This window comes from Tachyglossus aculeatus, chromosome Y4, assembly GCF_015852505.1.
Source record: "Tachyglossus aculeatus isolate mTacAcu1 chromosome Y4, mTacAcu1.pri, whole genome shotgun sequence".
Taxonomy (NCBI): Eukaryota; Metazoa; Chordata; class Mammalia; order Monotremata; family Tachyglossidae; genus Tachyglossus; species Tachyglossus aculeatus.
In genome coordinates this window covers 6,255,374-6,282,958 of record NC_052096.1, presented here as the reverse complement: position 1 = coordinate 6,282,958, position 27,585 = coordinate 6,255,374, and the positions used below count along the sequence as shown (strand labels likewise).

Sequence of the window (27,585 nt, the reverse complement as noted above, 5' to 3'; positions counted from 1 at the left end):
GCGGCCCGCGCGCATGCGCAGGCTCCCTACCTCTCGGGCTGCGGCCTGCGCACACCCCCTCCCACTCTGGCTCAGGCCCCTGCCCCTCAGGCTGCGGCCTGCGCGCATGCGTCTGCTCCCTCCCTCTCCGGCTGCGGCCTGCGCACACCCCCTCCCTCTCTGGCTGCGGCCCCTCCCTCCCGCTCTCGCCGCGGGCGGCGCGCATGCGCGTACCTCCCTCCCTCCCTCTCTGGCGGCGGCCCGCGCGCACGCGCGCCCCTCCTTCCTCTGGCCGCTGGCCGCGGCCCGCGCGCATGCGCGCGCCCCTCCCTCCCTCCCGCCGTGCGTGCTTGCGTAGCGCGTGCGTGCGTGTGACGTCAGCCCGCGGGCGCGTCGTCCGTCTGCCGGGTCCGGCGCTGAGGCGGGCGGCGGGGCTGAGGGCCGGGCGGCCGGCCGGTCGTCGCGGGCCAAGATGGCGGAGGCCTCGTCGTCGTCCTCGTCGTCGTCGGCCGCGTCGGCGGCGGCCGTGGCCCCGCACCGCTTCTTCTGCCACTGCTGCAAGGGCGAGGTCAGCCCCAAGCTGCCGGTAAGGACGGGCGGGCGGGCGGTGTGTGTGTGTGGGGGGGACGGGACGTGAGGGGGCGTCGAGCGCGCGGCCCCTTCCGGCCGCCATCTTCCCCCGGAGCCGTCTGAGGGGAGGGGGGAGGGGCGGGGCGCTGCGCTGACCTCTGACCCCGCCGGGACCGGCTCCCCTCCCCCCCACCAGGCCCTCTTCATTCATTCATCCAGTCAGTCATTCATTCGTTCAATCGTATTTATTGGGCGCTTACTGTGTGCAGGGCGCCGCACTAAGCGCTTGGGAAGTCATCATCATCAATCGTATTTATTGAGCGCTTACTATGTGCAGAGCACTGGGCTAAGCGCTTGGGAACATAGAGAGACGGTCCAGTCATCATCATCATCATCATCATCAATCGTATTTATTGAGCGCTTACTGTGTGCAGAGCACTGGACTAAGCGCTTGGGAAGTACAAGTTGGCAACATAGAGAGACGGTCCCTACCCAACAGTGGGCTCCCAGTCTAAAAGGGGGAGACAGAGAACAAAACCAAACATACTAGCAAAATAAAATAAATAGAATAGAGATGTACAAATAAAATAAATAGAGTAATAAATATGTACAAACATATATGCATATATATAGGTGCTGTGGGGAAGGGAAGGAGGTAAGATGGGGGGAATGAGAGGGGGACGAGGGGGAGAGGAAGGAAGGGGCTCAGTCTGGGAAGGCCTCCTGGAGGAGGTGAGCTCTCAGCAGGACCTTGAAGGGAGGAAGAGAGCGAGCGCGGCGAAGGGGCAGAGGGATTGGGGGCATTCCGGGCCCGGGGGATGAGTTGGCAACATATCTTCATTCATTCAGTCGTATTTATTGAGCGCTTCCTGTGTGCAGAGCACCGTAGTAAGCGCTTGGGAAGGACAAGTTGGCCACGTATCTTCATTCATTCGTCTTTATGGATTGATGACGGCATTTGTTAAGCGCTTACTACGTGCAAAGCGCTGTTCTAAGCGCTAGAGCGCTTACTGTGTGCAGAGTACCAGACTAAGCGCTTGGGAAGTACAAGTTGGCAACATATTCATTCATTTAGTCGTATTTGCTGAGCGCTTACTGTGTGCAGAGCGCCGGACTAAGCGCTTGGGAAGTCCAAGTTGGCATCATTCATTCAGTCACTCAGTCGTATTTATTGAGCGCTTCCTGTGTGCAGAGCGCTGGACTAAGCGCTTGGGAAGGACAAGTTGGCAACATATAGAGACGGTCCCTACCCAACACCGTCATCATCATCATTAATCGTATTTATTGAGCGCTTACTGTGTGCGGAGCACTGGACTAAGCGCTTGGGAAGTCCAAGTTGGCAACGTATAGAGACAGTCCCTACCCAGCAGTGGGCTCACAGTCTTAAAAGGGGGAGACAGAGAACAAAACCAAACATACCAACAAAATAAAATAAATAGAATAGATATGTACAAGTATAATAGAGTAGTAAATATGTACAAACATATATACAGGCGCTGTGGGGAAAGGAAGGAGGTAAGACGGGGGGGATGGAGAGGGGGACGAGGGGGAGAGGAAGGAAGGGGCTCAGTGTGGGAAGGCCTCCTGGAGGAGGGGAGCTCTCAGCAGGGCCTTGAAGGGAGGAAGAGAGCTAGCGTGGCGGATGGGCAGAGGGATTGGGGGCATTCCAGGCCCGGGGGAGGACGGGGGCCGGGGGTCGATGGCAGGACGGGAGAGAACAAGGCCTAACGGTGAGGAGATTAGCGGCGGAGAAGTGGAGGGTGCGGGCTGGGCTGAAGAAGGAGCGCTTACTGTGTGCAGAGCGCTGGACTAAGCGCTTGGGAAGGACAAGTTGGCGTCATTCAACCGTATTTATTGAGCACTTACTGTGTGCAGAGCGCTGGACTAAGCGATTGGGAAGGACAAGTTGGCATCATTCATTCAGTCGTATTGAGTGCTTACTGTGTGCATAGTACTGGAGTAAGCGCTTGGGAAGGACAAGCTGGCAACATATATTCATTCAATTGTATTTATTGAGCGCTTACTGTGTGCAGAGCACTGGACTAAGCGCTTGGGAAGGACAAGTTGGCAACATTCATTCATTCAGTCGTATTGAGCGCTTACCGTGTGCAGAGCGCTGGACTAAGCGCTTGGGAAGGACAAGTTGGCATCATTCATTCAATCGTATTTATTGAGCGTTTACTGTGTTCAGAGCGCTGGACTAAGCATTTGGGAAGTACAAGATGGCAACATATTCATTCATTCAATCGTATTTATTGAGCGCTTACTGTGTGCAGAGCGCCGGACTAGGCGCTTGGGAAGTACAAGTTTGCAACGTATTCATTCAGTCGTATTTATTGAGCCCTTACTGTGTGCAGAGCGCTGGACTAAGCGTTTGGGAAGGACAAGTTGGCAACATATTCACTCAATCGTATTGAGCACTTACTGTGTGCAGAGCACTGGACTAAGCACTTGGGAAGTACAAGTTGGCAACATATGTTCATTCATTCAATCGTATTTGCTGAGCGCTTACTGTGTGCAGAGCGCCGGACTAAGCGCTTGGGAAATACAAGTTGACAACATATTCATTCATTCAATCGTATTTATTGAGCGCTTACTGTGTGCAGAGCGCCGGACTAAGCGCTTGGGAAGTACAAGTTGGCAACATATATTCTTTTATTCATTCAGTCGTATTTATTGAGTGCTTACTGTGTGCAGAGCACTGGACTAAGCGCTTGGGAAGTACAAGCCGGCAACATCTAGAGCCGGTCCCTACCCAACAGTGGGCTCACAGTCTAGAAGGGGGAGACAGACTACAAAACAAAACCTATTAACAAAATAAAATAAATAGAATAAATGTGTGCAAATAAAATAAATAGAGTAATAAATACGTACAAACATACATGCATTATAGAAGCAGCATGGCTCAGTGGAAAGAGCCTGGGCTTTGGAGTCAGAGGTCAAGGGTTCAAATCCCGGCTCCTTCAATTGTCAGCTGGGTGACTTTGGGCAAGTCATTTCACTGCTCTGCGCCTCAGTTCCCTCATCTGTAAAATGGGGATTAAATCTGTGAGCCCCCCGTGGGACAACCTGATCACCTTGTAACCTCTCCAGCGCTTAGAACAGTGCTCTGCACGTAGTAAGCGCTTAATAAATGCCATCATCATCATATCCAGATGCTGTGGGGAGGGGAAGGAGGTAAGGCGGGGGGGATGGGGCTCAGTCTGGGAAGGTCTCCTAAGGCTTAGGCCCTGCCCTAAGCGCTACGACCTTTATCCCCCCCATCGGTGCTAGGCCTTGTCCTAAGCGCTATGACCTTTATCCCCCCGCCAGTGTCAGGCCCTGCCCTAAGCGCTACGACCTTTATCCTCCCCACGTCGGTGCTAGGCCTTGTCCTAAGCGCTACGACTCTTATCCCCCCGCCAGTGTCAGGCCCTGCCCTAAACGCCGCGCCAGGGCGACCCCGAGACCCCCAGTTGGTGCTCGGCACCCCCCCAAGCGCTGTGACCCCAAGCGCTTAGTACAGTGCTCTGCACGCAGTAAGTGCTCAATAAATACGATTGAATGAATGAGTGAATCTCCCCGCCAGTGCCAGGCCCTGCCCTAATTGCTACGACACTGAATCCCCCCCCACCCCCGCTCTCCATCGGTGCTAGGCCCTGCCCTAAGCGCTACGACTTTTATCCCCCCGCCAGCATCAGGCCATGCCCTAAACGCTGCGCCAGGGTGACCCCGAGACCCCCCCACGCGTGCTAGGCCCTGTCCTAAGCGCTACGACCTTTATCTCCCTGCCAGTGCCAGGCCCTGCCCTAACCGCTATGACCCTGATTCCCCCGGCGGTGCCAGGCGCGGTACTAAGCGCTACTACCCTGATCCCCCCTACTGGGGTCAGGCACTGCCCTAAACGCTGTGCCAGGGCAACCCTGAGACCCTCACCAGTGCCAGGCCCTGCCCTAAGCACTACCACCCTGATCCCCCCAGCCAGGGCCAGGCACTGCCCTAAGCGCTGCGCTAAGTCAACCCCGGGACCCTCACCAGTGCCAGGCACTGCCCTAAGCACTGCGCCGGGGCAACCCTGAGACACCCCCCACCACCACCAGTGCCAGGCGCTGTGCTTGGGGGACCCCAAGACCCCCCCAAGCACTGCGCCAGCGAGACCCAGAGACCCCCGCCAGTGCCAGGCACTGCCCTAAACACTGCGCCGGGTGACCCAGAGACCCCCCCTCACCAGTGCCAGGCGCTGTTCCTGCCCCCCCCCTCCCGTTGCCAGGGGGGAGGGAACTGAATCGCCCCTTTTCCAGGCCAGGTAGCCGAGGCCCACACAGGTGAAGGGAGTCGCCCAAGGTCACACAGGAGACCCCCACGCGCTCCGACCCCCCCCCCCCCCCAGCTTACTACGCAACAGGCTCCGTGCTGGGCGCAGGGTAGAGCTACGGGGGGGCTGCATTTGGTGGTCCTTGTCCCGCCTGGGGCTCCCAGTCGGGGGCTGGGGGACTAGGACTTCATCCCCATTTTCCAGATGAGGTCACTGAGGCCCAGAGAAGTGAAGCAACTTGACCAAGGTCATGCAGCAGACACGGGGCGGAGCCAAGATTGGAACCCAGGCCCTCTGGCTCTGAGGCCCGGGCCCTTTCCGCACGCCACTTCTAGGCCCCCCCCGAAGCCCCCCCCAGCTCAGCGATGCTATTTATGAAGCGCCAAGCCCTGGGCCGGATCCAGCGGGCCAAGAGGGAGGAAGACTGGACATCTTGTGGAGGGAAGTGACTCGGCCAAGGTCACACGGCAGGCCGGGGGCAGAGCAGGGATTCTGGACTGCCGGCCCCTCGGCCCCCATTCATCACCCTCATCTTGCTACTGCTAGACCTGGGGGTATTTGCTAAACGCTTACACTGTGGCAAGGACTGTACTAAGCGCTGGGATGGATGCAGATAACCGGGTCAGGCACAGGCCCTGCCCTCCACGGGGCTCGTCATCCAAGTAGCAACAGGGAGTGTATCCCCACCGAGGCATCGAAACGTTCATTTTTAAAAAAATTTTTATTATTATTATTTGTTATCGGTTAAGGGCTTTTTATGCGCCAGACACTGCGCTGAGTGTTGGGAGTAAATCCAAGATGTTCAGATTGGGCACAGTCCCTGTCCCACAAAGGACGCACCGCTTTTAATTTTCCAGATGAGGGAACTGAAGGCCCAGAGAGGCAGAGTGACTCGCCCAAGGTCACACGGCTGACAAGGGGGCGGGGGGAGCAGGATTAGAACCCAGGACCTCTGAGTCCCAGGCTGTTTCCACCTGGCCCCGCTGCTCTTACCTCCGGGGTTTCGTAAGGGGCCATCAAGTATCCCTCATAGGGAAGCAGCGTCGTCTAGTGGGTAGAGCCCGGAGGGCCCGGGTTCTAATCCTGCCTCCGTCTCCTGTGTGACCTTGGGCGAGCCACTTCGCTTCTCTGTGCCCCATTTTCTTCATCTGTAAAACGGGGCCAAGGACAACCTGAGGAGCTCCTGCATCCACCCCAGCGCTTAGTCCGTTGCCTGGCACGTAGTAAGCGCGTAATAAATCCCGCCGTTATTATTAATTGCATTTATTGAGCGCTCACTGTGTGCAGAGTGCTGTACTAGGCGCTTGGGAGAGGACGGAATAGGTAGGAACGTTCCCTGCCCACGATGAGCTGGCAGTCTAGAGGGGGAAGCAGACGTGACTATAAATACATCATGGGAATGTTTTTATTTTTGTGGTATTCGCTCTGAAAGCCCGGAGGCATCAAAGCCCGTGGAAAGTTATTCGTTCAGTTGTATTTATTGAGCACTTACTGCGTACCGAGAGTTCATTCATTCATTCAGTTGTATTTATTGAGCACTTACTGTGTGCAGAGCACTGGGCTAAGAGTTATCCCAGGGTCAGCAGTCATCAGCATTGAATTTACGCGTCTGTGTGCCAGGCACCAGGCTACGCACTGGGCTGGATACGCGTTAGGTGCCCTCAATTCATCCCGGAGCAGGGTGAGGCCGGGTGACCTTGGGCGAGCCGCTTCGCCTCTCCCGCCTCCTCCTCAATCACCAGGAATGGTCACTGGGGCACTGGTTAAGCGCTAGGTGCCAAGCACTGGTCTAAGCGCTGGGGTAGAACACGGGCCCGAGTTCGGATCCCGGCTCCGCCTCCCTCCTGCTGGGCGACCCTGGGCGAGTCATTACATTTCTCTGGGCCTCAGTGACCGCGTCATCATCATCATCATCAGTCGTATTTATTGAGCGCTTACTATGTGCAGAGCACTGTACTAAGCGCTTGGGAAGTCCAAGTTGGCAACATATAGAGACGGTCCCTACCCAACAGTGGGCTCACAGTCTAAGAGGGGGAGACAGAGAACGAAACCAAACATACTAACAAAATAAACTAAATAGAATAGATATGTACAAGTAAAATAAATAAATAAATAGAGTAATAAATATGTACAAACATATATACATATGTGTATACCGCATCTGGAAGATGGGGATGAAGAGTGAGTGTCCCATGTGGGACAGGGACTGCGTCCACCCCGATTCACCGGCCTCTACCCCGGTGCTTAGAACAGCGCAGCGGGGCTCAATGGAAAGAGCCCGGGCTTGAGAGTCGGAGGTCGTGGGTTCAAATCCCGGCCCTGCCACTTGTCAGCTGTATGACTTTGGCCAGGTCACTTCTCTGTGCCTCAGTGACCTCATCTGGAAAATGGGGATGAAGACTGGGAGCCTCCCGTGGGACGACCTGAGCCCCTTCCTTCCTCTCCCCCTCGTCCCCCTCTCCATCCCCCCATCTTACCTCCTTCCCTTCCCCACAGCACCTGTATATATGTATAGATGTTTGTACAGATTTATTACTCTATTTATTTATTTTATTTGTACATATCTATTCTATTTATTTTGTTTTGTTAGTATGTTTGGTTTTGTTCTCCGTCTTCCCTTTTTAGACTGTGAGCCCACTGTTGGGTAGGGACTGTCTCTAGATGTTGCCAATTTGTACTTCCCAAGCGCTTAGTACAGTGCTCTGCACATAGTAAGCGCTCAATAAATACGATCGATGATGATGATGATCACCTTGTAACCTCCCCAGCGCTTAGAACAGCGCTTGGCACATAGTAAGCGCTGCCATCATTATTATTATGAAGTTGGAGAACCCGGGGACCTTCCGATTGCCAGGCCCGGGCTCTAACCGCTATCATAATAATGATGGCATTTGTTAAGCGCTTACTATGTGTGAAGCACTGTTCTAAGCGCTGTGGGCGGGTGGGGGGGGAATACAAGGTAGTCAGGGTTGTCCCACGGGGGGCTCCCAGTCTTCATCCTCATTTGACAGATGAGGTCCCTGAGGCCCAGAGAAGTGAAGTGACTTGCCCAAAGTCACCCGGCTGACAAGTGGCGGAGGCAGGATTAGAACCCATGACCTCTGACTCCCAAGCCCGGGCTCTTTCCACTGAACCACGCTGCTTCTCAACTAGAAGCCGGGCGGGGGTCTCGGAGCCTAGCTGGTGGGCATACCCTTGGCCGGGAGGGGCCTAGTGTCTAGAGCCCGATCCTGGGAGTAGGAAGGTCCTGGGTTCTGATCCTGCCTCCCCCACTTAATAATAATAATATTCATTCACTCATTCATTCAATCGTATTTATTGAGCGCTTACTGTGTGCAGAGCACTGGACTAAGCGCTTGGGAAGCACAAGTTGGCGACGTATAGAGACGGTCCCTACCCAACAGTGGGCTCACAGTCTAGAAGGGGGAGACAGACAACAAAACAAAACATATTAACAAAATAAATAGAATAAATATGTACAAATAAAATAAATAATAATGGCATTTGTTAAGCGCTGACTATGTGCAAATCACTGTTCTAAGCGCTGGGGGGATACAGGGTGATCAGGTTGCCCCACGTGGGGCTCACAGTCTTCATCCCCATTTGACAGATGAGGGAACTGAGGCTCAGAGAAGTGAAGTGACTTGCCCAAGGTCACACAGCAGACATGTGGCGAAGGTGGGATTAGAACCCACGACCTCTGGCTCCCAAACCCGGACTCTTTCCACTGAGCCACGCTGCTTGTCCTCTTTGTGACCTTGGGCAAGTGGGCTCACAGTCCTCGTCGGGGGTCCCCGACCTTAGCCGGAGCGCGGACCCGCTATGCCCCTTCTGCCCTCGGGCAGCCTGGCATCCATTTCCCCCGCGTTGCCCAGTGCTGGGGAAATCGAGGCATAATAATAATGATGATGGCATTTACTGAGCGCTTACTATGTGCAAACTAGGGCGGGACATCCCGGGCTTGCCTGCAGCCTGGCGATTGACGGGCCTGTGCCCGCCGAGCCGGGCTCCCACCTCCCTCTCGGCCACACGGGCCACCGGGCGGCACCCGAACCCAGACCCGCGGGCTCCATGGCACCGGCCGGGCACGGAGCGCGGCCCCGGGGTGCCCCGCGGCCGGAGGAGAAGACATAGCTAGGGACGACCCCCTCGGCGTGGGCGGACGAGAGCAGGACCAGGCAGAGAAGGCTTCCCGGAGGAGGCGGGAGCTCTTAGGAGGGCTTTAAAGCAGAGTAGCAATCAGTCGTATTTATTGAGCTCTTACTGTGTGCAGAGCGCTGTACTAAGCGCTTGGGAAGTCCAAGTTGGCAACATATAGAGACGGTCCCTACCCAACAGTGGGTTCACAGCCACGGATGCTCAGTAGCACTGAGCAGGTGGGGAGCCAGTTGGGGGCGGTGGGGGGGGGGGGGTGTTGCTTGTTACAGTGCTCTGCGCACAGTGAGCGCTCAATAAATAAGACTGTGAGCCCGTTGTCGGGTAGGGACCGTCTCTATAGGTTGCCAACCTGTACTTCCCAGGCGCTTAGTCCAGTTCTCTGCAGTCAATCAATCGTATTTATTGAGTGCTTACTGTGTGCAGAGCACTGTACCAAGCACTTGGGAAGTACAAGTTGGCAACATATAGAGACAGTCCCTACCCAGCAGCGGGCTCACAGTCTAAAAGATAATAATAATAGCATTTATTAAGCGCTTACTATGTGCTAAGCACTGGGGAGGTTACAAGGCGATCAGGTTGTCCCACGTGGGGCTCACAGTCTTAATCCCCATTTTACAGATGAGGTTAACTGAGGCACTGAAGTCACACAGCTGACAATTGACAGAGCCGGGATTCGAACCCATGACCTCTGACTCCAAAGCCCGGGCTCTTTCCACTGAGCCACGCTGCTTCCATGCACACAGTAAGCGCTCAATAAGTGCGATTGGATGGATAAATACGGCGGATATCGGCTGGTTGGGAGACGCGAGGGAGGCCCCGGAAACTGTCGGGCTGGAGTTCCCGTTTTGTCTGCGAAGCGCTGCGGAGAGCCGCAGGCCGGGGAGGGGGCCGGACCCCCTCTTCTCCTCCCCCATCCCACCCCCTCGCCCTGGGTTTGCCCTTGGCTTTCATCATCATCAGTCGTATTTATTGAGCGCTTACTGTGTGCAGAGCACTGTACTAAGCGCTTGGGAAGTACAAATTGGCAACATATAGAGACAGTCCCTTCCCAACAGTGGGCTCACAGTCTAAAAGGGGGAGACAGAGAACAAAACCAAACATACTAACAAAATAAAATAAATAGAATAAATAGAATAGAATAGATATGTACAAGTAAAATAAATAAATAAATAGAGTACCAAATCTGTACAAACATATATACATCTATCCAGGTGCTGTGGGGAAGGGAAGGAGGTAAGATGGGGGGGGTGGAGAGGGGGACGAGGGGGAGAGGAAGGAAGGGGCTCAGTCTGGGAAGGCCTCCTGGAGGAGGTGAGCTCTCAGTTGGGCCTTGAAGGGAGGAAGAGAGCGAGCGCGAGGGATGGGCAGAGGGATTGGGGGCATTCCGGGCCCGGGGGATGATGTGGGCCGGGGGTCGATGGCGGGACGGGCGAGAACGAGGCCTAATGGTGAGGAGATTAGCGGCGGAGGAGTGGAGGGTGCGGGCTGGGCTGGAGAAGGACAGAAGGGAGGTGAGGTTGGAGGGGGCGAGGGGATGGATGGATGGACAGCCTGGAAGCCCAGGGGGAGGAGTTTAATTCCCTCTCTGGGAGCCCCTTAGCCCTCTCTGGGCCTCAGTTTCCTCCCTTCCAAAATGGGGGACAAAAAATACCCGTCCTCCCTCCCTCTTAGAGAGCCCCGGTGTGTGTGTGTGGGAGGGGAAATAGCGTCTGATGGGCTTCTGTAGTATCGACCTCAGCATTTAGCGCAGTGTAAGCGTCGAACGGCTGCCGTCATCCTCGTTGGAGGGCAGCCCGAGTGGAAACGCGCTCCGAGGGGTGGGGGCGGGCCTTGGAAAGGGGCCGAGGACCCCCCTCGGGGGTGAGTCCGGGGGTGGGGGGCGGCCTCCCCGATTGTGACGTGGGGGACGGGGGCGGAGGGGAGGGGGCTTCCGGCCGACGGGGACCGGCGCGATGTCGGGGGCGGGGGTCCCGCGCTCAGCGGGAAAGAGTCCCTCTCCGCCCCCCGGCCTGGCCCGCCACCAGCAGGATGTGATTGAGGGAGTGGTTTGGACGGGAACTTCCCGGTCCTTGTTGGGGGGGGCCTGGGGGAGGCCGGAGCGGGGACGGGGGTCCCGGCGCCCCTCTAACTCCCCGCTCCCTCCGTGTCCCCCTGTGCGGCAGGAGTACATCTGTCCCCGCTGCGAGTCCGGCTTCATCGAAGAAGTGACCGAGGAGTCCAGGTAGAGTCCCCGCCCACGTTTTGGGGGGGCGGGATGGGCCTGCTGAGCCGCGTTTCCCCCCCCTTCTTCCCCACTCCGTCAGACCGGGGCAGGATTCCCAACCTGCCCGCCAGGTTGTGAGGACGGATCAATCAATCGTATTTATTGAGCGCTTACTGTGTGCAGAGCACTGGACTAAGCGCTTGGGAAGCCCAAGTTGGCAACATCTAGAGCCGGTCCCTACCCAACAGCGGGCTCACGGTCGAGAAGGGGGAGACGGACAACAAAACAAAACGTGGGGACAGGTGTCGTCAGAACAAATAATAATAATAATGGCGATTTATTCATTCAGTCGTATTTATTGAGCGCTTACTGTGTGCAGAGCACTGGACTAAGCGCTTGGGAAGTCCAAGTTGGCAACATATAGAGACGGTCCGTACGCAACAGCGGGCTCACAGTCGAGAAGGGGGAGACAGACAACAAAACAAAACGTGGGGACAGGTGTCGTCAGAACAAATAATAATAATAATGGCGATTTATTCATTCAGTCGTATTTATTGAGCGCTTACTGTGTGCAGAGCACTGGACTAAACGCTTGGGAAATCCAAGTCGGCAACATCGGTCCCTACCCAACAGCGGGCTCACAGTCTAAAAGGGGGAGATGGAGAACAAAACCAAACATACTCACAAAATAAAATAAATAGAATAGATATGTACAAGTAAAATAAATAAGTAATAGAGTAATAAATATGTACAAACATATATACAGGTGCTGAGGGGAAGGGAAGGAGGTAAGATGGGGGGATGGAGAGGGGGACGAGGGGGAGAGGAAGGAAGGGGCTGGGGACAGTGTGGGCGCTCCCTGTTTCATCCCTCTGCCCCCCACTCCCCGGAAATAATAATGATGATTGTAGTTGTTGAGCGCTTACTACACGCCAAGCACTGTTCTAAGCGCATCTTGGTCCGTCTCCCCTCCATTTAGCACGGAAGCCCCTCGGGGGCAGGAACCGGGGCCCCCCACTTTGGCCGTCCTCGCCGAAGCGCTCAGTATAGAGGCCGGCGCTCAACGCGTCGGTCCGTTTCTGTTTGGGAGCGGTGTATGACGTCTGTTAAGCAGCGCTTCCTGCGTGCCAGGCGCTGTACTGAGCGCCGGGGTTGATGCAGGCTTAACCAACTTGGGCACAGTCTGCATCCCACACGGGGCTCACGGTGCGACTCCCCATTTTTCAAGGGAGGGAACCGAGGCCCAGGGAAGCGAAGTCACTTGCCCAAGGTCACCCAGCAGACAAGCGGGCGAGTCGGGATTAGAACTCAGGTCCTTCTGAGTCCTGGGGAGCAGGGGAGGATGAGTGGGGCGGGGTCACGGGGCAACCGGGATCTCCAGTCGGCAGTCCAGACGGAGGCCCCGTCCTGTCCGTTCATCCTCCCGCTCCCGGCAGCCTCCGGGGCCAGTCACTTCCCTTCTCTTCTCTGCTTAGAGAAGCAGCGTGGCTCAGTGGAAAGAGCCCGGGCTTTGGAGTCAGAGGTCACGGGTTCAAATCCCGGCTCCGCCACTCGTCAGCTGTGTGACTTTGGGCAACTCACTTCACTTCCCTTGGCCTCAGTTACCTCATCGGTAAAATGGGGATTAACACTGTGAACCCCACGGGGGACAACCTGGTCACCTTGTAAATTCCCCAGCGCTTAGAACAGTGCTCTGCACATAGGAAGCGCTTAATAAATGACATTATTATTATTATTATTATTATTATTGTCAGCTGTGTGACTTTGGGCAAGTCACTTCACTTCCCTGTGCCTCAGTTACCTCATCTGGAAAATGGGGATTAAGCCTGTGAGCCCCCCGTGGGACAACCCGATCACCCTGTAACCTCCCCCAGCGCTTAGAACAGTGCTTTGCACGTAGTAAGTGCTTAATAAATGACATTATTATTATTATTATTATTATTATTATTATTATTATTATTATTATTATTGTCAGCTGTGTGACTTTGGGCAAGTCACTTCACTTCCCTGTGCCTCAGTTACCTCATCTGGAAAATGGGGATTAAGCCTCTGAGCCCCCCGTGGGACAACCCAATCACCCTGTAACCTCCCCAGCACTTTGACCAGTGCTTTGCACATAGTAAGTGCTTAATAAATGCCATCATTGTTATTATTATTATTATTCTCTGGGCCTCGGTTCCCTCAATCTGCAAAATGGGGATTGAGGCAGGGAGCCCCGTGTGGGCCAGGGGCCGTGTCCGACGTGATTAGCTGGTAACCGCCCCAGCGCTTAGGACAGCGGCCGGCACGGGGTCACGGCTGCCGCCCCCAAACCCCCCGAAATGAGGTGGAATTTGGATTTCCCCCCTGGCTGCGGGGACCCCAGTGGGACAGGGCCCGCCCCTGGTTTGGCCCCGTCCCCTGGGGGGGTGTCTAGTCTGGGTCCTCGCCCGCCGATCAGGCCGGGTTCTGGCCGCTCGGCCCGTCCGGCCTTCCCCTCGGTGTCGTTTGGGGGTGCCCGGCGGGCGCGGGGCACACGGAGAGACCGGTGCCAGGGACCCTACTGGACGTCCGCCCCCCAAAACACACACGCACGCCCCCCCCGACTCCCCACCCCATGGCCCACCCTGTCCCTGGCCCAGTGACTTCATTGCCAGAGCGGTGAATAGGAGTCGTTCCCCGTGTGTACATCATAATAATCATAATAATAATCATAATAATAATAATGGCATTTATTAAGCGCTTACCCCACCCCATGACCCACCCTGTCCCTGGCCCGGCGACTTCATTGCTAGAGAGGTGAATAGGAGTCGTTCCCCGTGTGTGCATCATAATAATAATGATGATGGCATTTATTAAGCGCTTACTATGTGCAAAGCACTGTACTAAGCGCTGGGGAATTGACAAGGTGATCAAGTTGTCCCACGTGGGGCTCACGGCCTTAACCCCCGTTTTACAGAGGAGGGAACTGAGGCCCAGAGAAGTGAAGTGACTTGCCCAAGGTCACACAGGTGACAAGCTGTGGAGCGGGGTTCGAACCCCTGACGTCTGACTCGAAAGCCCGGGCTCTTGCCGCTGAACCGCACTGCTTCGCTATACTGTACTATACTATAATAATAATAATGATGATGGCATTTGTTAAGCGCTTACTATGTGCAAAGCACTGTTCTAAGCACTGGGGAGGATACAAGGTGATCAGGTTGTCCCACTTGGGGTTCACAGTCTTCATCCCCATTTTACAGATGAGGGTAACTGAGGCCCAGAGAAGTGAAGTGACTTGCCCAAAGTCACACAGCTGACAGTTGGAGGAGCCGGGATTTGAACCCATAACCTCTGACTCCAAAGCCCGGGCGCTTTCCAATGAGCCACCAACTATAGTGTAATATACTATGCTGTTACCAAGCGCTTAGTACAGTGCTCTACACACAGTAAGCGCTCAATAAATGCGATTGAATGAATGAATGAACGATACAGTGCCCAAAGCTATATCTTCAGCCCTAGAAGACATGTGAAGCACTTTAATAAAAATGGTATTTGTTAAAGCGCTTACTATGTGCAAAGCACTGATTTAAGCGCTGGGTGGGTCTACAAGGTGATCGGGTTGTCCCACGTGGGGCTTACAGTCTTAACCCCCATTTTACAGATGAGGTCACTGAGGCTCAGAGAAGTGAAGTGACTTGACCAAGGTCACACAGCAGAGATACTAATGTTAATAATAATGATGATAGAGTTTGTTATTTACTATGTGCGAAGCACTGTTCTGAGCACAGGGAAGGTTACAAGGGGATCAGGTTGTCCCCCGGGGGGCTCACAGTTTTAATCCCCATTTTACAGATGAGGTCACTGAGGCCCAGAGAATAATAATAATAATAATAATAATAATAATACTGGCATTTATTAAGTGCTTTACTATGTGCAAAGCACTGTTCTAAGTGCTGGGGAGGTTACAAGGTGATCAGGTTGTCCCCCGGGGGGCTCACAGTTTTAATTCCCATTTTACAGATGAGGTCACTGAGGCCCAGAGAATAATAATAATAATAGTAGTAGTAATAATAATTATAATGGCATTTATTAAGCGCTTACTATGTGCAAAGCACTGTTTTAAGCGCTGGGTGGGGCTACAAGGTGATCGGGTTGTCCCATGTGGGGCTTACAAGTCTTAACCCCCATTTTACAGATGAGGTCACTGAGGCTCAGAGAAGTGAAGTGACTTGCCCAAGGTCACACAGCAGACATACTAATATTAATAATAATGATGGAGTTTGTTAAGCATTTACTATGTGCGAAGCACTGTTCTGAGCGCTGGGAAGGTTACAAGGGGATCAGGTTGTTCCCTGGGGGGGCTCACAGTTTTAATCCCCATTTTACAGATGAGGTCACTGAGGCCCAGAGAATAATAATAATAATAATAATAATAATAATAATAATAATAATGGCATTTATTAAGCACTTACTATGTGCAAAGCACTGTTTTAAGCGCTGGGTGGGGCTACAAGGTGATTGGGTTGTCCCACTTGGGGCTTACAGTCTTAACCCCCATTTTACAGATGAGGTCACTGAGGCCCAGAGAATAATAATAATAATAATAATAATAATAATAATGACATTTAATAAGCACTTTACTATGTGCAAAGCACTGTTCTAAGCGCTGGGAAGGTTACAAGGTGATCAGGTTGTCCCCCGGGGGGGCTCACAGTTTTAATCCCCATTTTACAGATGAGGTCACTGAGGCCCAGAGAATAATAATAATAATAATAGCATTTATTAAGCGCTTACTATGTGCAAAGCACTGTTTTAAGTGCTGGGTGGGGCTACCAGGTGATTGGGTTGTCCCACTTGGGGTTTACAGTCTTAACCCCCATTTTACAGATGAGGTCACTGAGGCCCAGAGAATAATAGTAATAATGGCATTTATTAAGCACTTTACTATGTGCAAATCACTGTTCTAAGCGCTGGGGCTTTCCCACGGGGGGCTCCCAGTCTTAATCCCCATTTTCCAGATGAGGTCACTGAGGCCCAGAGAAGTGAAAGGACTTGCCCAGAGTCACCCAGCTGACAGTGGGCGGAGCCGGGATTAGAACTCATGGCCCTCCGACTCCCAAGCCCGGGCTCTTTCCACTGAGCCGCGCTGCTTCCCTGCTCTGTGCCCATGTGTGTGTCATGGGGGTGGGGGGGTGTTGCGTGCCCCCGATGGATCCCCCATCGTCGGCCGGATCAGCTTCCCACCGCCCTCGGTTTCCGGGGCGGGATGCCCGCTTCCCAGAATTTTCTTGGTCGCCCAGCCCGGCCCCTCTTCAGTTTTTTAGATGGCGGCGGAGGCGGCGGCGGCGGGGGCGGCAATAGCGGAGGCGGCCTAGACGACAGCACATCCGCCCAGTTTGCAGAGGTGAGACCCGCCGGGGACGGCGGACAGCGCAGAAACCCCGGCGGGCGTCCTCACATCAGGGGGTCCCCATCACCAAGCCATTCATTCATTCCTTCAGTCGTATTTATTGAGCGCTTACTGTGTGCAGAGCACTGGACGAAGCGCTTGAGAAGTCCAAGTTGGCAACATCTAGAGACGGTCCCTACCCGACAGCGGGCTCACAGGCTAGAAGGGGGAGACAGAACAAAACAAAACATATTAACAAAATAAAATAAATAGAGTAGTAAATTCATTCATTCAATCGTATTTATTGAGCGCTTGCTGTGTGCAGAGCACTGGACTACGCTTGGGAAGTACAAGTTGGCAACATATATTGACGGTCCCTACCCAATTCATTCATTCATTCAATCATATTTATTGAGCACTTACTGTGTGCAGAGCACTGGACTAAGCACTTGGGAAGTACAAGTTGGCAACATCTAGAGGGGGTCCCTACCCAATTCATTCATTCATTCATTCAATCGTATTTATTGAGCGCTTGCTGCGTGCAGAGCACTGGACTACGCTTGGGAAGTACAAGTTGGCAACATATATTGACGGTCCCTACCCAATTCATTCATTCATTCAATCATATTTATTGAGCACTTACTGCGTGCAGAGCACTGGACTAAGCACTTGGGAAGTACAAGTTGGCAACATCTAGAGGGGGTCCCTACCCAATTCATTCATTCATTCATTCAATCGTATTTATTGAGCGCTTACTGCGTGCAGAGCACTGGACTAAGCGCTTGGGAAGTACCAGTTGGCAACCTATAGAGACGTTCCCAATTCATCCATTCATTCAATTGTATTTTTTGAGCGCCTACTGTGTGCAGAGCACTGGACTAAGCGCTTGGGAAGTACCAGTTGGCAACCTATAGAGACGGTCCCTATTCATTCATTCATTCAATCGTATTTATTGAGCGCTTACTGCGTGCAGAGCACTGGACTAAGCGCTTGGGAAGTACTAGTTGGCAGCCTCTAGAGACGGTCCCTATTTATCCATTCATTCAATTGTATTTTTTGAGCGCTTACTGTGTGCAGAGCACTGGACTAAGCGCTTGGGAAGTACCAGTTGGCAACCTATAGAGATGTTCCCTATTCATTCATTCAATCGTATTTACTGAGCGCTTACTGTGCGCAGAGCACTGGACTAAGCGCTTGGGAAGTACCAGTTGGCAACCTATAGAGACGTTCCCTATTCATTCAATCATATTGAGCGCTTACTGTGTGCAGAGCACTGGACTAAGCGCTCGGGAAGTCCAAGTTGGCAACCTACAGAGACGCTCCCTACCCCACAGCGGGCTCACAGTCTAGAAGGGGGAGACAGACAACAAAACAAAACACATTAACCAAATAAAATAAATAGAACGAGTACGTACAAGTAAAATAGAGTAATAAATATGTACAAACGGATATACAGGCGCAGAGGCAGCGCTTCGCAGGTGCCATCGTCGATTAGTCAATGGCTATTTTCCCCTCGGCGAGGGGCTTCCTTCCCGGGCCGGGGTCCCCGCTGACGCTGTGTGTGTTTGTGTGTTTGTGTGTCCGCCCCCAGCTCTGGGACCACCTGGACCACACCATGTTCTTCCCGGACTTCCGTCCATTCCTCAGCAGCAGCTCGCTGGACCAGGACGGCCGAGACAGCGAGCGGGGCCACCAGGCCCACGCGGACCTCTGGGGCCCCAGCCGGCCCCCGCGGCTGCCCGTCACCCGGCGCTTCCGTTCCCGGGGCACCTCCCGCCCCGACAGGTCCCCGGCCATCGAAGGGTAAGGGGGGGGGGGGCCCCCGACCGGACCGCACCGCACCGGACCGCCGCCCGGCGACCCACCCCCCCCACCCCCGCTCCCTCTCTTGCAGGATCATCCAGCAGATCTTCGCGGGATTTTTTGCCAATTCGAGCATCCCGGGGTCTCCCCACCCCTTTTCCTGGTACGTGCCGGACCGCGGGCTGCCCTTTGTTCATTCAGTTGTATTTATTGATCAATCAATCAATCAGTTGCATTTATTGAGCACTTACTGTGTGCAGAGCACTGGGCTAAGCGCTTGGGAAGTACAAGTTGGCAACATATACAGTCATCATCATCAGTCGTATTTATTTATTTATTTATTAATGGCATTTGTTAAGCGCTTGCAAAGCACTGCTTACTGTGTGCAGGGCACTGGACTAAGCGCTTGGGAAGTACAAGTTGGCAACATATAGAGACGGTCATCATCATCATCAATCGTATTTATTTATTTTTAATGGCATTTGTTAAGCGCTTACTATGTGCGAAGCACTGCTTACTGTGTGCAGGGCACTGTACTAAGCGCTTGGGAAGTACAAGTTGGCAACATATACAGTCATCATCATCAATCGTATTTATTTATTTATTTATTTTAATGGCATTTGTTAAGCGCTTACTATGTGCGAAGCACTGGTTACTGTGTGCAGGGCACTGTACTAAGCACTTGGGAAGTACAAGTTGGCAACATGTAGAGACAGTCATCATCATCATCATCAATCGTATTTATTTATTTATTTATTTTGATGGCATTTGTTAAGCGCTTACTATGTGCGAAGCACTGCTTACTGTGTGCAGGGCACTGGACTAAGCACTTGGGAAGTACAAGTTGGCAACATATAGAGACGGTCGTCATCATCATCAATCGTATTTATTTATTTATTTATTTTTAATGGCATTTGTTAAGCGCTTACTATGTGCGAAGCACTGCTTACTGTGTGCAGGGCACTGTACTAAGCGCTTGGGAAGTCCAAGTTGGCAACATATAGAGACGGTCCCTACCCAAGAGTGGGCTCCCAGTCTAGAAGGGGGAGACAGAGAACAAAACCAAACATATTAACAAAATGAAATAGAGTAATAAATATGTACAAACATATGGCTCGGCCAGCCGGGGGCTGGAGGATACGGACCTTCCGGGCCTACAGGGAGACCCTGTTCTCAGGGTTAATAGCAATAATAATAATAATGGCATTTATTAAGTGATTACTATGGGCAGAGCACCGTTCTAAGTGCTGAGGAGGATACAAGCTACAGAGAATAATAGATAGTAATGGCATGTATTAAGCGCTTACTATGTGCCAAGCACTGTTCTAAGCGCTGGGGAGGTGACAGGGTGATCAGGCGGTCTCACGGGGGGCTCGCAGTCTCAATCCCCATTTTCCAGATGAGGGAACCGAGACCCAGAGAAGTGAAGTGACTCGCCCAAAGTCACACAGCCGACAACTGGCGGAGCGAGGCTGTGCGGCTCAGTGGAAAGAGCCACGGGCTTTGGAGTCAGGGGTCACGCCTTCTAGCCTGTGAGCCCACTGTTGGGTAGGGACCGTCTCTAGATGTTGAGCGCTTCCTCTGTGCAAAGCACTGGACTGCGCGCCCGGGAGAGGACGGTAGAACAACAACAGAGAAGCAGCGTGGCTCAGTGGAAAGAGCCCGGGCTTGGGAGTCAGAGGTCGTGGGTTCAAATCCCGGCTCCGCCACTTGGCAGCTGGGTGACTTCGGGCAAGTCACTTCACTTCTCTGGGCCTCAGTTCCCTCATCTGGAAAATGGGGATGAAGACTGTGAGCCTCCCGTGGGACAACCTGATCACCTCGTAACCTCCCCAGCGCTTAGAACAATGCTTTGCATGTAGTAAGTGCTTAATAAATGCCATCATTATTATTCTCTTTGCCTCAGTTCCCTCATCTGTCAAATGGGATGAAGACTGTGAGCCCCACGTGGGACAACCTGATTAGCTTGTATCTCAACCAGCGCTTAGAACAGTGCATGGCACACAGTAAGCGCTTAACAAATACCAAAATTACTATTATATTATGAACAACAGACAGACCCGTTCCCTGCCCATGATGAGCTCTCAAGTGGCTCAGTGGAAAGAGCCCAGGTTTGAGAGTCAAAGGTCATGGGTTCTAATCCTGACCCCGCCACTTGTCAGCTGTGTGACTTTGGGCAAGTCATTTAACATCTCTGGGCCTCAGTTCCCTCATCTGTCAAATGGGGATGAAGACCGGGAGCCCCATGTGGGACAATCTGATTACCTTGTATCTCCCCCAGCGCTTAGAACAGTGCGTGGCACACAGTAAGCGCTTAACAAATACCAACATTACTGTTATATTATTAACAACAGACAGACCCGTTCCCTGCCCACGACGAGCTCTCACGTGGCTCAGTGGAAAGCGCCCGGGTTTGAGAGTCACAGGTCATGGGTTCTAATCCCGGCCCCACCACTTGTCAGCTGTGTGACTTTGGGCAAGTCATTTAACTTCTCTGGGCCTCGGTGACCTCATCTGGAAAATCAATCCATCAATCGTATTTATTGAGCGCTTACTGTGTGCAGAGCACTATACTAAGCACTTGGGAAGTCCAAGTTGGCAACATCTAGAGATGGTCCCTACCCAACAGCGGGCTCACAGTCTAAAAGGGGGAAACAGAGAACAAAACCAAACATACTAACAAAATAAAATGAATAGATATGTACAAGTAAAAATAAATAAATAGAGTAATAAATATGTACAAACATAAATACAGGTATATATGTAGAAATGGGGATGAAGACTCTGTGTAAGACAACCTCATTACCTTGTCTTCCCCAGCGCTTTAAACAGTGCTTGGTGCATAGTAGGTTCTTAACATGTCTCCCCCCTGCCCCCCTCTCCATCCCCCCCATCTTACCTCCTTCCCTTCCCCACAGCACCTGTATATATGTTTGTACATATTTATTACTGTATTTATTTATTTATTTTACTTGTCCATATCTATTCTATTTATTTTATTTTGTTACTGTGTTTAGTTTTGTTCTCTGTCTCCCCCTTTTAGACTGTGAGCCCACTGTTGGGTAGGGACCATCTCTAGATGTTGCCAACTTGGACTTCCCAAGCGCTTAGTCCAGTGCTCTGCACACAGTAAGCGCTCAATAAATACGATTGATGATTGATTGATTGATTAACAACTGCCGTCATTAGAGGCAGGAGTCTCCCCCCCCAGCCCGGCCGGGAGCCGGAGGGCGAGGGTCCGTCCGCGCCCTGACGGCTCCCGTCTCCTCTCCCCCGGCCCCGGTCGGCCCCCTGACAGGAGCGGGATGCTGCACTCCAACCCCGGGGACTACGCCTGGGGCCAGACGGGCCTGGACGCCATCGTCACGCAGGTGCGTCGCCGGGACCGGGGGTGGGGGTCCACATTGTCCCCCCCACATCCCCCGTGTCTCATCTTCCCGGCAGAGAGCGGGGGGCCGGCTCCCCGCCCGGGAGGAGGAGGAAACTGCCCCCATCCCCATCCCCCATCTTCTAGACTGTGAGCCCACTGTTGGGTAGGGACTGTCTCTATATGTTACCAACTTGTACTTCCCAAGCGCTTAGTCCAGTGCTCTGCACACAGTAAGCGCTCAGTAAATACGATTGATTGGTTGATCCCACCCCTCAGCGCCGCCCACGCCCCTGCCGACCTCCCCTGCCCTCTCGGTCCTCGGTTTCCCCGGGGCCTGGGCCCGTTCCCCCGCCCCGGGGGGGGTGCTGAGTCCCCGGGGCGGGGGGCTCCCGTCTGCCCGCGCAGCTCCTGGGCCAGCTGGAGAACACGGGCCCGCCCCCGGCCGATAAGGAGAAGATCACGTCGCTTCCCACGGTGACAGTAACTCAGGAACAAGTCGGTGGGTCCCGCCCTGGCGGCGCTTGGCGGGGGGCAGACGGGGCGGGCGGTCGCGGCGCTTGGCCGGCGCGGGAGTCGGGGCGGTGGGGGGGGCCGGCGTGACGCCTCCCCTCCCCGCCGCGGCCCCTCGGGGGGGGGGTCCGGTCGCCCGGCCCGGCGTCCTCTCGCCCCGCAGACACGGGTCTGGAGTGCCCAGTATGCAAGGACGATTACACAGTGGGCGAAGAGGTCCGCCAGCTACCTTGCAGCCACTTCTTCCACAGCCGCTGCATCGTGCCCTGGCTGGAGCTGGTGAGCCCGGGGCGGGAGGCCTAGTGGGTAGAGCCCGGGCGCCATTCATCCGTTCATTCCACCGTATTTCTCGAGCGCTTACTGCGTGGCTGAGCGCTGGGGATGTCCAAGGCGGCGGTCCCGACCCGACGACGGGCTCACAGGCTAGAAGGGGGAGGCGGACGGCAGAACAAAACAGGGGCACGGGTGTCAGGTCGTCAGGACAAATAGAATTAAAGCTCAGTGCACGGCATTAACCAGATAAATAGAATAGTAAACATGTACAAGTGAAATCAGTAGAATAATAAGTCCGTCCAAACATCTATCCAGGTGCTGTGGGGAGGGGAACCTCACCTCCTCCAGGAGGCCTTCCCAGACTGAGCCCCTTCCTTCCTTTCCCCCTCGTCCCCCTCTCCATCCCCCCATCTTACCTCCTTCCCTTCCCCACAGCACCTGTATATGTGTATATATGTTTGTACATATTTATTACTCTATTTTACTTGTACATATCTATCCTATTTATTTTATTTTGTTAGTATGTTTGGTTTTGTTCTCTGTCTCCCCCTTTTAGACTGTGAGCCCACTGTTGGGTAGGGGCTGTCTCTGTATGTTGCCAATTTGTACTTCCGAAGCGCTTAGTACAGTGCTCTGCACATAGTAAGCGCTCAATAAATACAATTGATGATGATGACGATGAGGGGAAGGAGTTAGGGCCGGGGAGAGGAAAAAGGGGGCTCAGTGTGGGAAGGCCTCCTGGAAGAGGTGAGCCCTCAGTAGGCCCTCATCGCACCTCCACCGTGCATTCATTCAGTCGTATTTATTGAGCGCTTACTGTGCGCTAAGCGCTTGGGAAGACCCCATAGAGGCGGTCCCCACCCAACAGCGGGCGCGCGCAGGCTAGAAGGGGGAGACAGGCGACAGAAAGAAAGCATTCATTCATTCATTCGATCGTATTTATTGGGCGCTTACTGTGTGCAGAGCACTGGGCTAAGCGCTTGGGAAGTCCAAGTTGGCAACGTATAGAGACGGTCCCTACCCCAACAGCGGGCTCCCAGTCTAGAACGGGGAGACGGACGACAAAACAGAACGTGTGGACGGGTGTCAGGTCGTAGGAACAAATAGAATTAAACTAAATGCACGTCATTAAACTAAATAGAATAGTAAAAATTTACAAGTAAAATAGAGTAATGAGTCCGTACAGTGACAGCAATACCGTCAAAATAGATAAATAGGATTATAGCTATATACACATGGTTAATAAAATGAATAGAATAACGAATATGTACAGATATATAATAATAGAACGGTAAATATGCACAAGTAAAATAGAGCAATAAATCCGTACAATGACAGCAATACCGTCAAAATAGATAAATAGGATTATAGCTATATACACATCATTAATAAAATGAATAGAATAACGAATCAATCAATCAATCATATTTATTGAGCGCTTACTGTGCAGAGCACTGTACTAAGCGCTTATGTACCGATATATAATAATAGAATGGTAAATATGCGCAATTAAAATAGAGCAATAAATCCGTACAATGACAGCAATACCATCAAAATAGATAAATAGGATTATAGCTATATACACATCGTTAATAAAATGAATAGAATAATGAATATGTACAAATATATAATAATAGAATAGCAAATACGCGCAAGTAAAATAGAGTAATAAATCCGTACAATGACACCAATACCGTCAAAATAAATTGGATTTTAGCTATATACACATATTAATAAAATGAATAGAATAATGAATATGTACAAATATATAATAATAGAATAGTAAATATGCGCAAGTAAAATAGGTTAATAAATCTGTACAATGACAGCAATACCGTCAAAATAGATAAATGGGATTATAGCTATATAGACATCATTAATAAAATGAATACAATAATGAATATGTACAAATAGAATAGTAAATATGCGCAAGTAAAATAGAGTAACAAATCTGTACAATGACAGCAACTGTCAAAATAGATAAATAGGATTATAGCTATATACACATTAATAAAATGAATAGAATATGTACAAATATATTATAATAGAATAGTAAATATACACAAGTAAAATAGAGCAATAAATCCGTACAATGACAGCAATACCATCAAAATAAATAGGATTATAGCTATATACACATCATTAATAAAATGAATAGAATAATGAATATGTACAAATATAATAATAGAATAGTAAATATGCGCAAGTAAAATAGAGTAATAAATCTGTACAATGACAGCAATACCGTCAAAATAGATAAAATAGGATTATAGCTATGTACACATTAGTAAAATGAATAGAATAATGAATATGTACAAATATAATACAGTAGTAAATATGCGCAAGTAAAATAGAGTAACAAATCTTCAATGACAGCAATACCGTCAAAATAGATAAAATAGGATTATAGCTATATACACATTATTAATAAAATGAATAGAATGTGTACAAATATATAATAATACAATAGTGTATATATACGCAAGTAAAATAGAGTAATAAATCTGTACAGTGACAGCAATACCGTCAAAATAAATAGTATTATAGCTATATACACATCATTAATAAAATGAATAGAATAATGAATATGTACAAATATAATAATAGAATAGTAAATATGCGCAAGAGTAATAAATCTGAACAATGACAGCAATACCGTCAAAATAGATAAAATAGGATTATAGCTATATACACATTAATAAAATGAATTGAATAATGAATATGTACAAATATATAATAGAATAATAAATATGCGCAAGTAGAGTAATAAATCTGTACATTGACAGCAATGCCGTCAAAATAGGATTATAGTTACATACACATCATTCATAAAATGAATAGAATAATGAATATGCACAAATATATAATAATAGAATAGTAAATATGCGCAAGTAGAGTAATAAATCTGTACAATGACAGCAGTACCGTCAAAATGGGATTATAGCTATATACACATCATTAAAAAAATGAATAGAATAATGAATATGTACAAATATATAATAGAATAGTAAATATGCGCAAGTAAAATAGAGTAATAAATCTGTACAATGACAGCAATACCGTCAAAATAGATAAAATAGGATTATAGCTATATACACATTAATAAAATGAATAGAATAATGACTATGTACAAATATATAACAGAATAGTAAATATGCGCAAGTAGAGTAATAAATCTGTACAATGACAGCAATACCGTCAAAATAGGATTATAGCTATATACACATCATTCATAAAATGAATAGAATGAATATGTTCAAATATATAATAATAGAATAGTAAATATGCGCAAGTAGAGTAATAAATCTGTACAATGACAGCAATACCGTCAAAAGAGGATTATAGCTATATACACATCATTCATAAAATGAATAGAATAATGAATATGTACAAATATATAATAATAGAATAGTAAATATGCGCACGTAGAGTAATAAATCTGTACAATGACAGCAATACCGTCAAAATAGGATTATAGCTGTATACACATCATTAATAAAATGAATAGAATAATGAATATGTACAAATATATAATAATAACGTCGGTATTTGTTAAGCGCTTAGTATGTTCTAAGCGCTGCACAAGTGCTGTGGGGCAGGGAAGGGGGTAGAGCAGAGGGAGGGAGATGGGGCGAGGCCCCTGTGACCTCAGGCGAGTCGATCCACTCCTCCGGGCCTCAGTTCCCTCATCCGGAAAATGGGGAGGAGGGCCGGAGAGCCCCACGCGGGACGGGGAAGCGGGTCGACCCCGATCTGCCGGTGTCCGCCCCAGCGCTTTAGAACGGCGCCCAGCACGTAGCAAGCGCTTCACAGAGCCCCCGATTACCGTCGTCCGTTGGTTTTCCGTTCACGCGGTCGTCTCCGTCTCGCCGTGGGCAGAGCCCCGTGCCATTCTCCAGATGAAGCAGCGTAGCTCAGCGGCAAGAGCCCGGGCTCGGGAGTCGGAGGTCTTGGGTTCTAGTCCCGGCTCCGCCGCTTGTCAGCCGGGTGACCTTGGGCCGGTCACTTCTCCGAGCCTCAGTTCCCCCACCTGTAAAACGGGGATGAAGACTGTGAGCCCGATCACCCGACAACCCGATCACCTTGTATCTCCCCCAGCGCTTAGAACCGTGCTTGGCACGTAGCAAGCGCTTAACGGATGCCGTCGTTATTATTCCTGAGCGCTCGGAAAGGCGATCGAGAGGGACGATCCCGGCCCGCGGGGGGACGGGAGGGTCATCGGGCGGAGCCTCCCCGTGACGGGGGCGGCCCCGGTCTGTTTTGCAGCACGACACGTGTCCCGTCTGCAGGAAGAGCCTGAACGGCGAGGACTCGACTCGGCACACGCGGGCCCCCGAGGCCTCCACGAGCAACGGCTTTGCCGGCGAAAGCCAACTGCACGACCGATGGACTTTCTGAGCCGGCCCCGCGGCCCGCGCCCGTGTAAATTGTATAAAAAAAAAAAACAACCGACACACACAAAAACACGAAAGAAATTCGAGAGTAGTAGGTAAAAATAGGAACCTCACGCTCCCGTTCCCGCCCCCCCTTTCCCTCCCCTCGCCCTTAATATTAACTCCGGCCGGCGCCCTCGACCCTCCGCCGGGATGCCCGGTCCCGGGGGCGTCCCCGGAGAGGGGCAGGTCGGGCGAAGGCCGGTCCGACCCCGGCGTCACGTGGATTTTATAGGTCCAACCCGTCCCCCCCTTTCCCCAAATCACCGCCTCCCCCCCACCCCGTTGGGTTGAATGTGTTTCCGTTGGCGTTGCGACGGGAGCGATCTCTCCCCCCGCCGGTCGGGCTCTCCTCCGGGGACCAACGACGGGACGAAGCCAGAGCGTCGTGGCCACGTCCCCCTTCGATTCCGCTCGTTTTTAGGGACTTGGGGGTTTCGTTTGGCTCTTTGTTTCTTTCCTTAAAGCTCCTCCGGGCCGGGGGGTGCCCACCCCGTCCCAGGGCCTTCCCCCCCCCCACGCTGCCGCCGTCCTCCGACGCCGGGGAGGTGGGGGGGAAGGAGGAGGGAGGGGCCGCCGCGGCCCACTCGGTTGATGACCGGTTCTTGGATGTGTAACAGTTCATAAACCTTCAGGAATTAA

General features: G+C 51.7%; 1 protein-coding gene across 2 annotated transcripts; it reads left to right on the top strand.

Moving 5' to 3' along the window:
* Positions 1–434: 434 nt before the first annotated feature.
* RNF115 (ring finger protein 115) lies at positions 435–27,585 on the top strand. 2 transcript variants are annotated; one of them, XM_038768313.1, is made up of 9 exons: positions 435–565; positions 11,164–11,222; positions 16,482–16,569; positions 18,146–18,357; positions 18,449–18,520; positions 21,656–21,728; positions 22,133–22,226; positions 22,401–22,516; positions 26,777–27,585. In XM_038768313.1, exons 1-9 carry the CDS (start codon positions 452–454, stop codon positions 26,906–26,908), a joined length of 960 nt encoding a protein of 319 aa, XP_038624241.1. In that variant the 5' UTR covers positions 435–451; the 3' UTR covers positions 26,909–27,585. The 2 variants fall into 2 exon arrangements, with proteins under 2 accessions (XP_038624241.1, XP_038624242.1); XM_038768314.1 differs by lacking the exon at positions 435–565 and adding an exon at positions 10,950–11,031.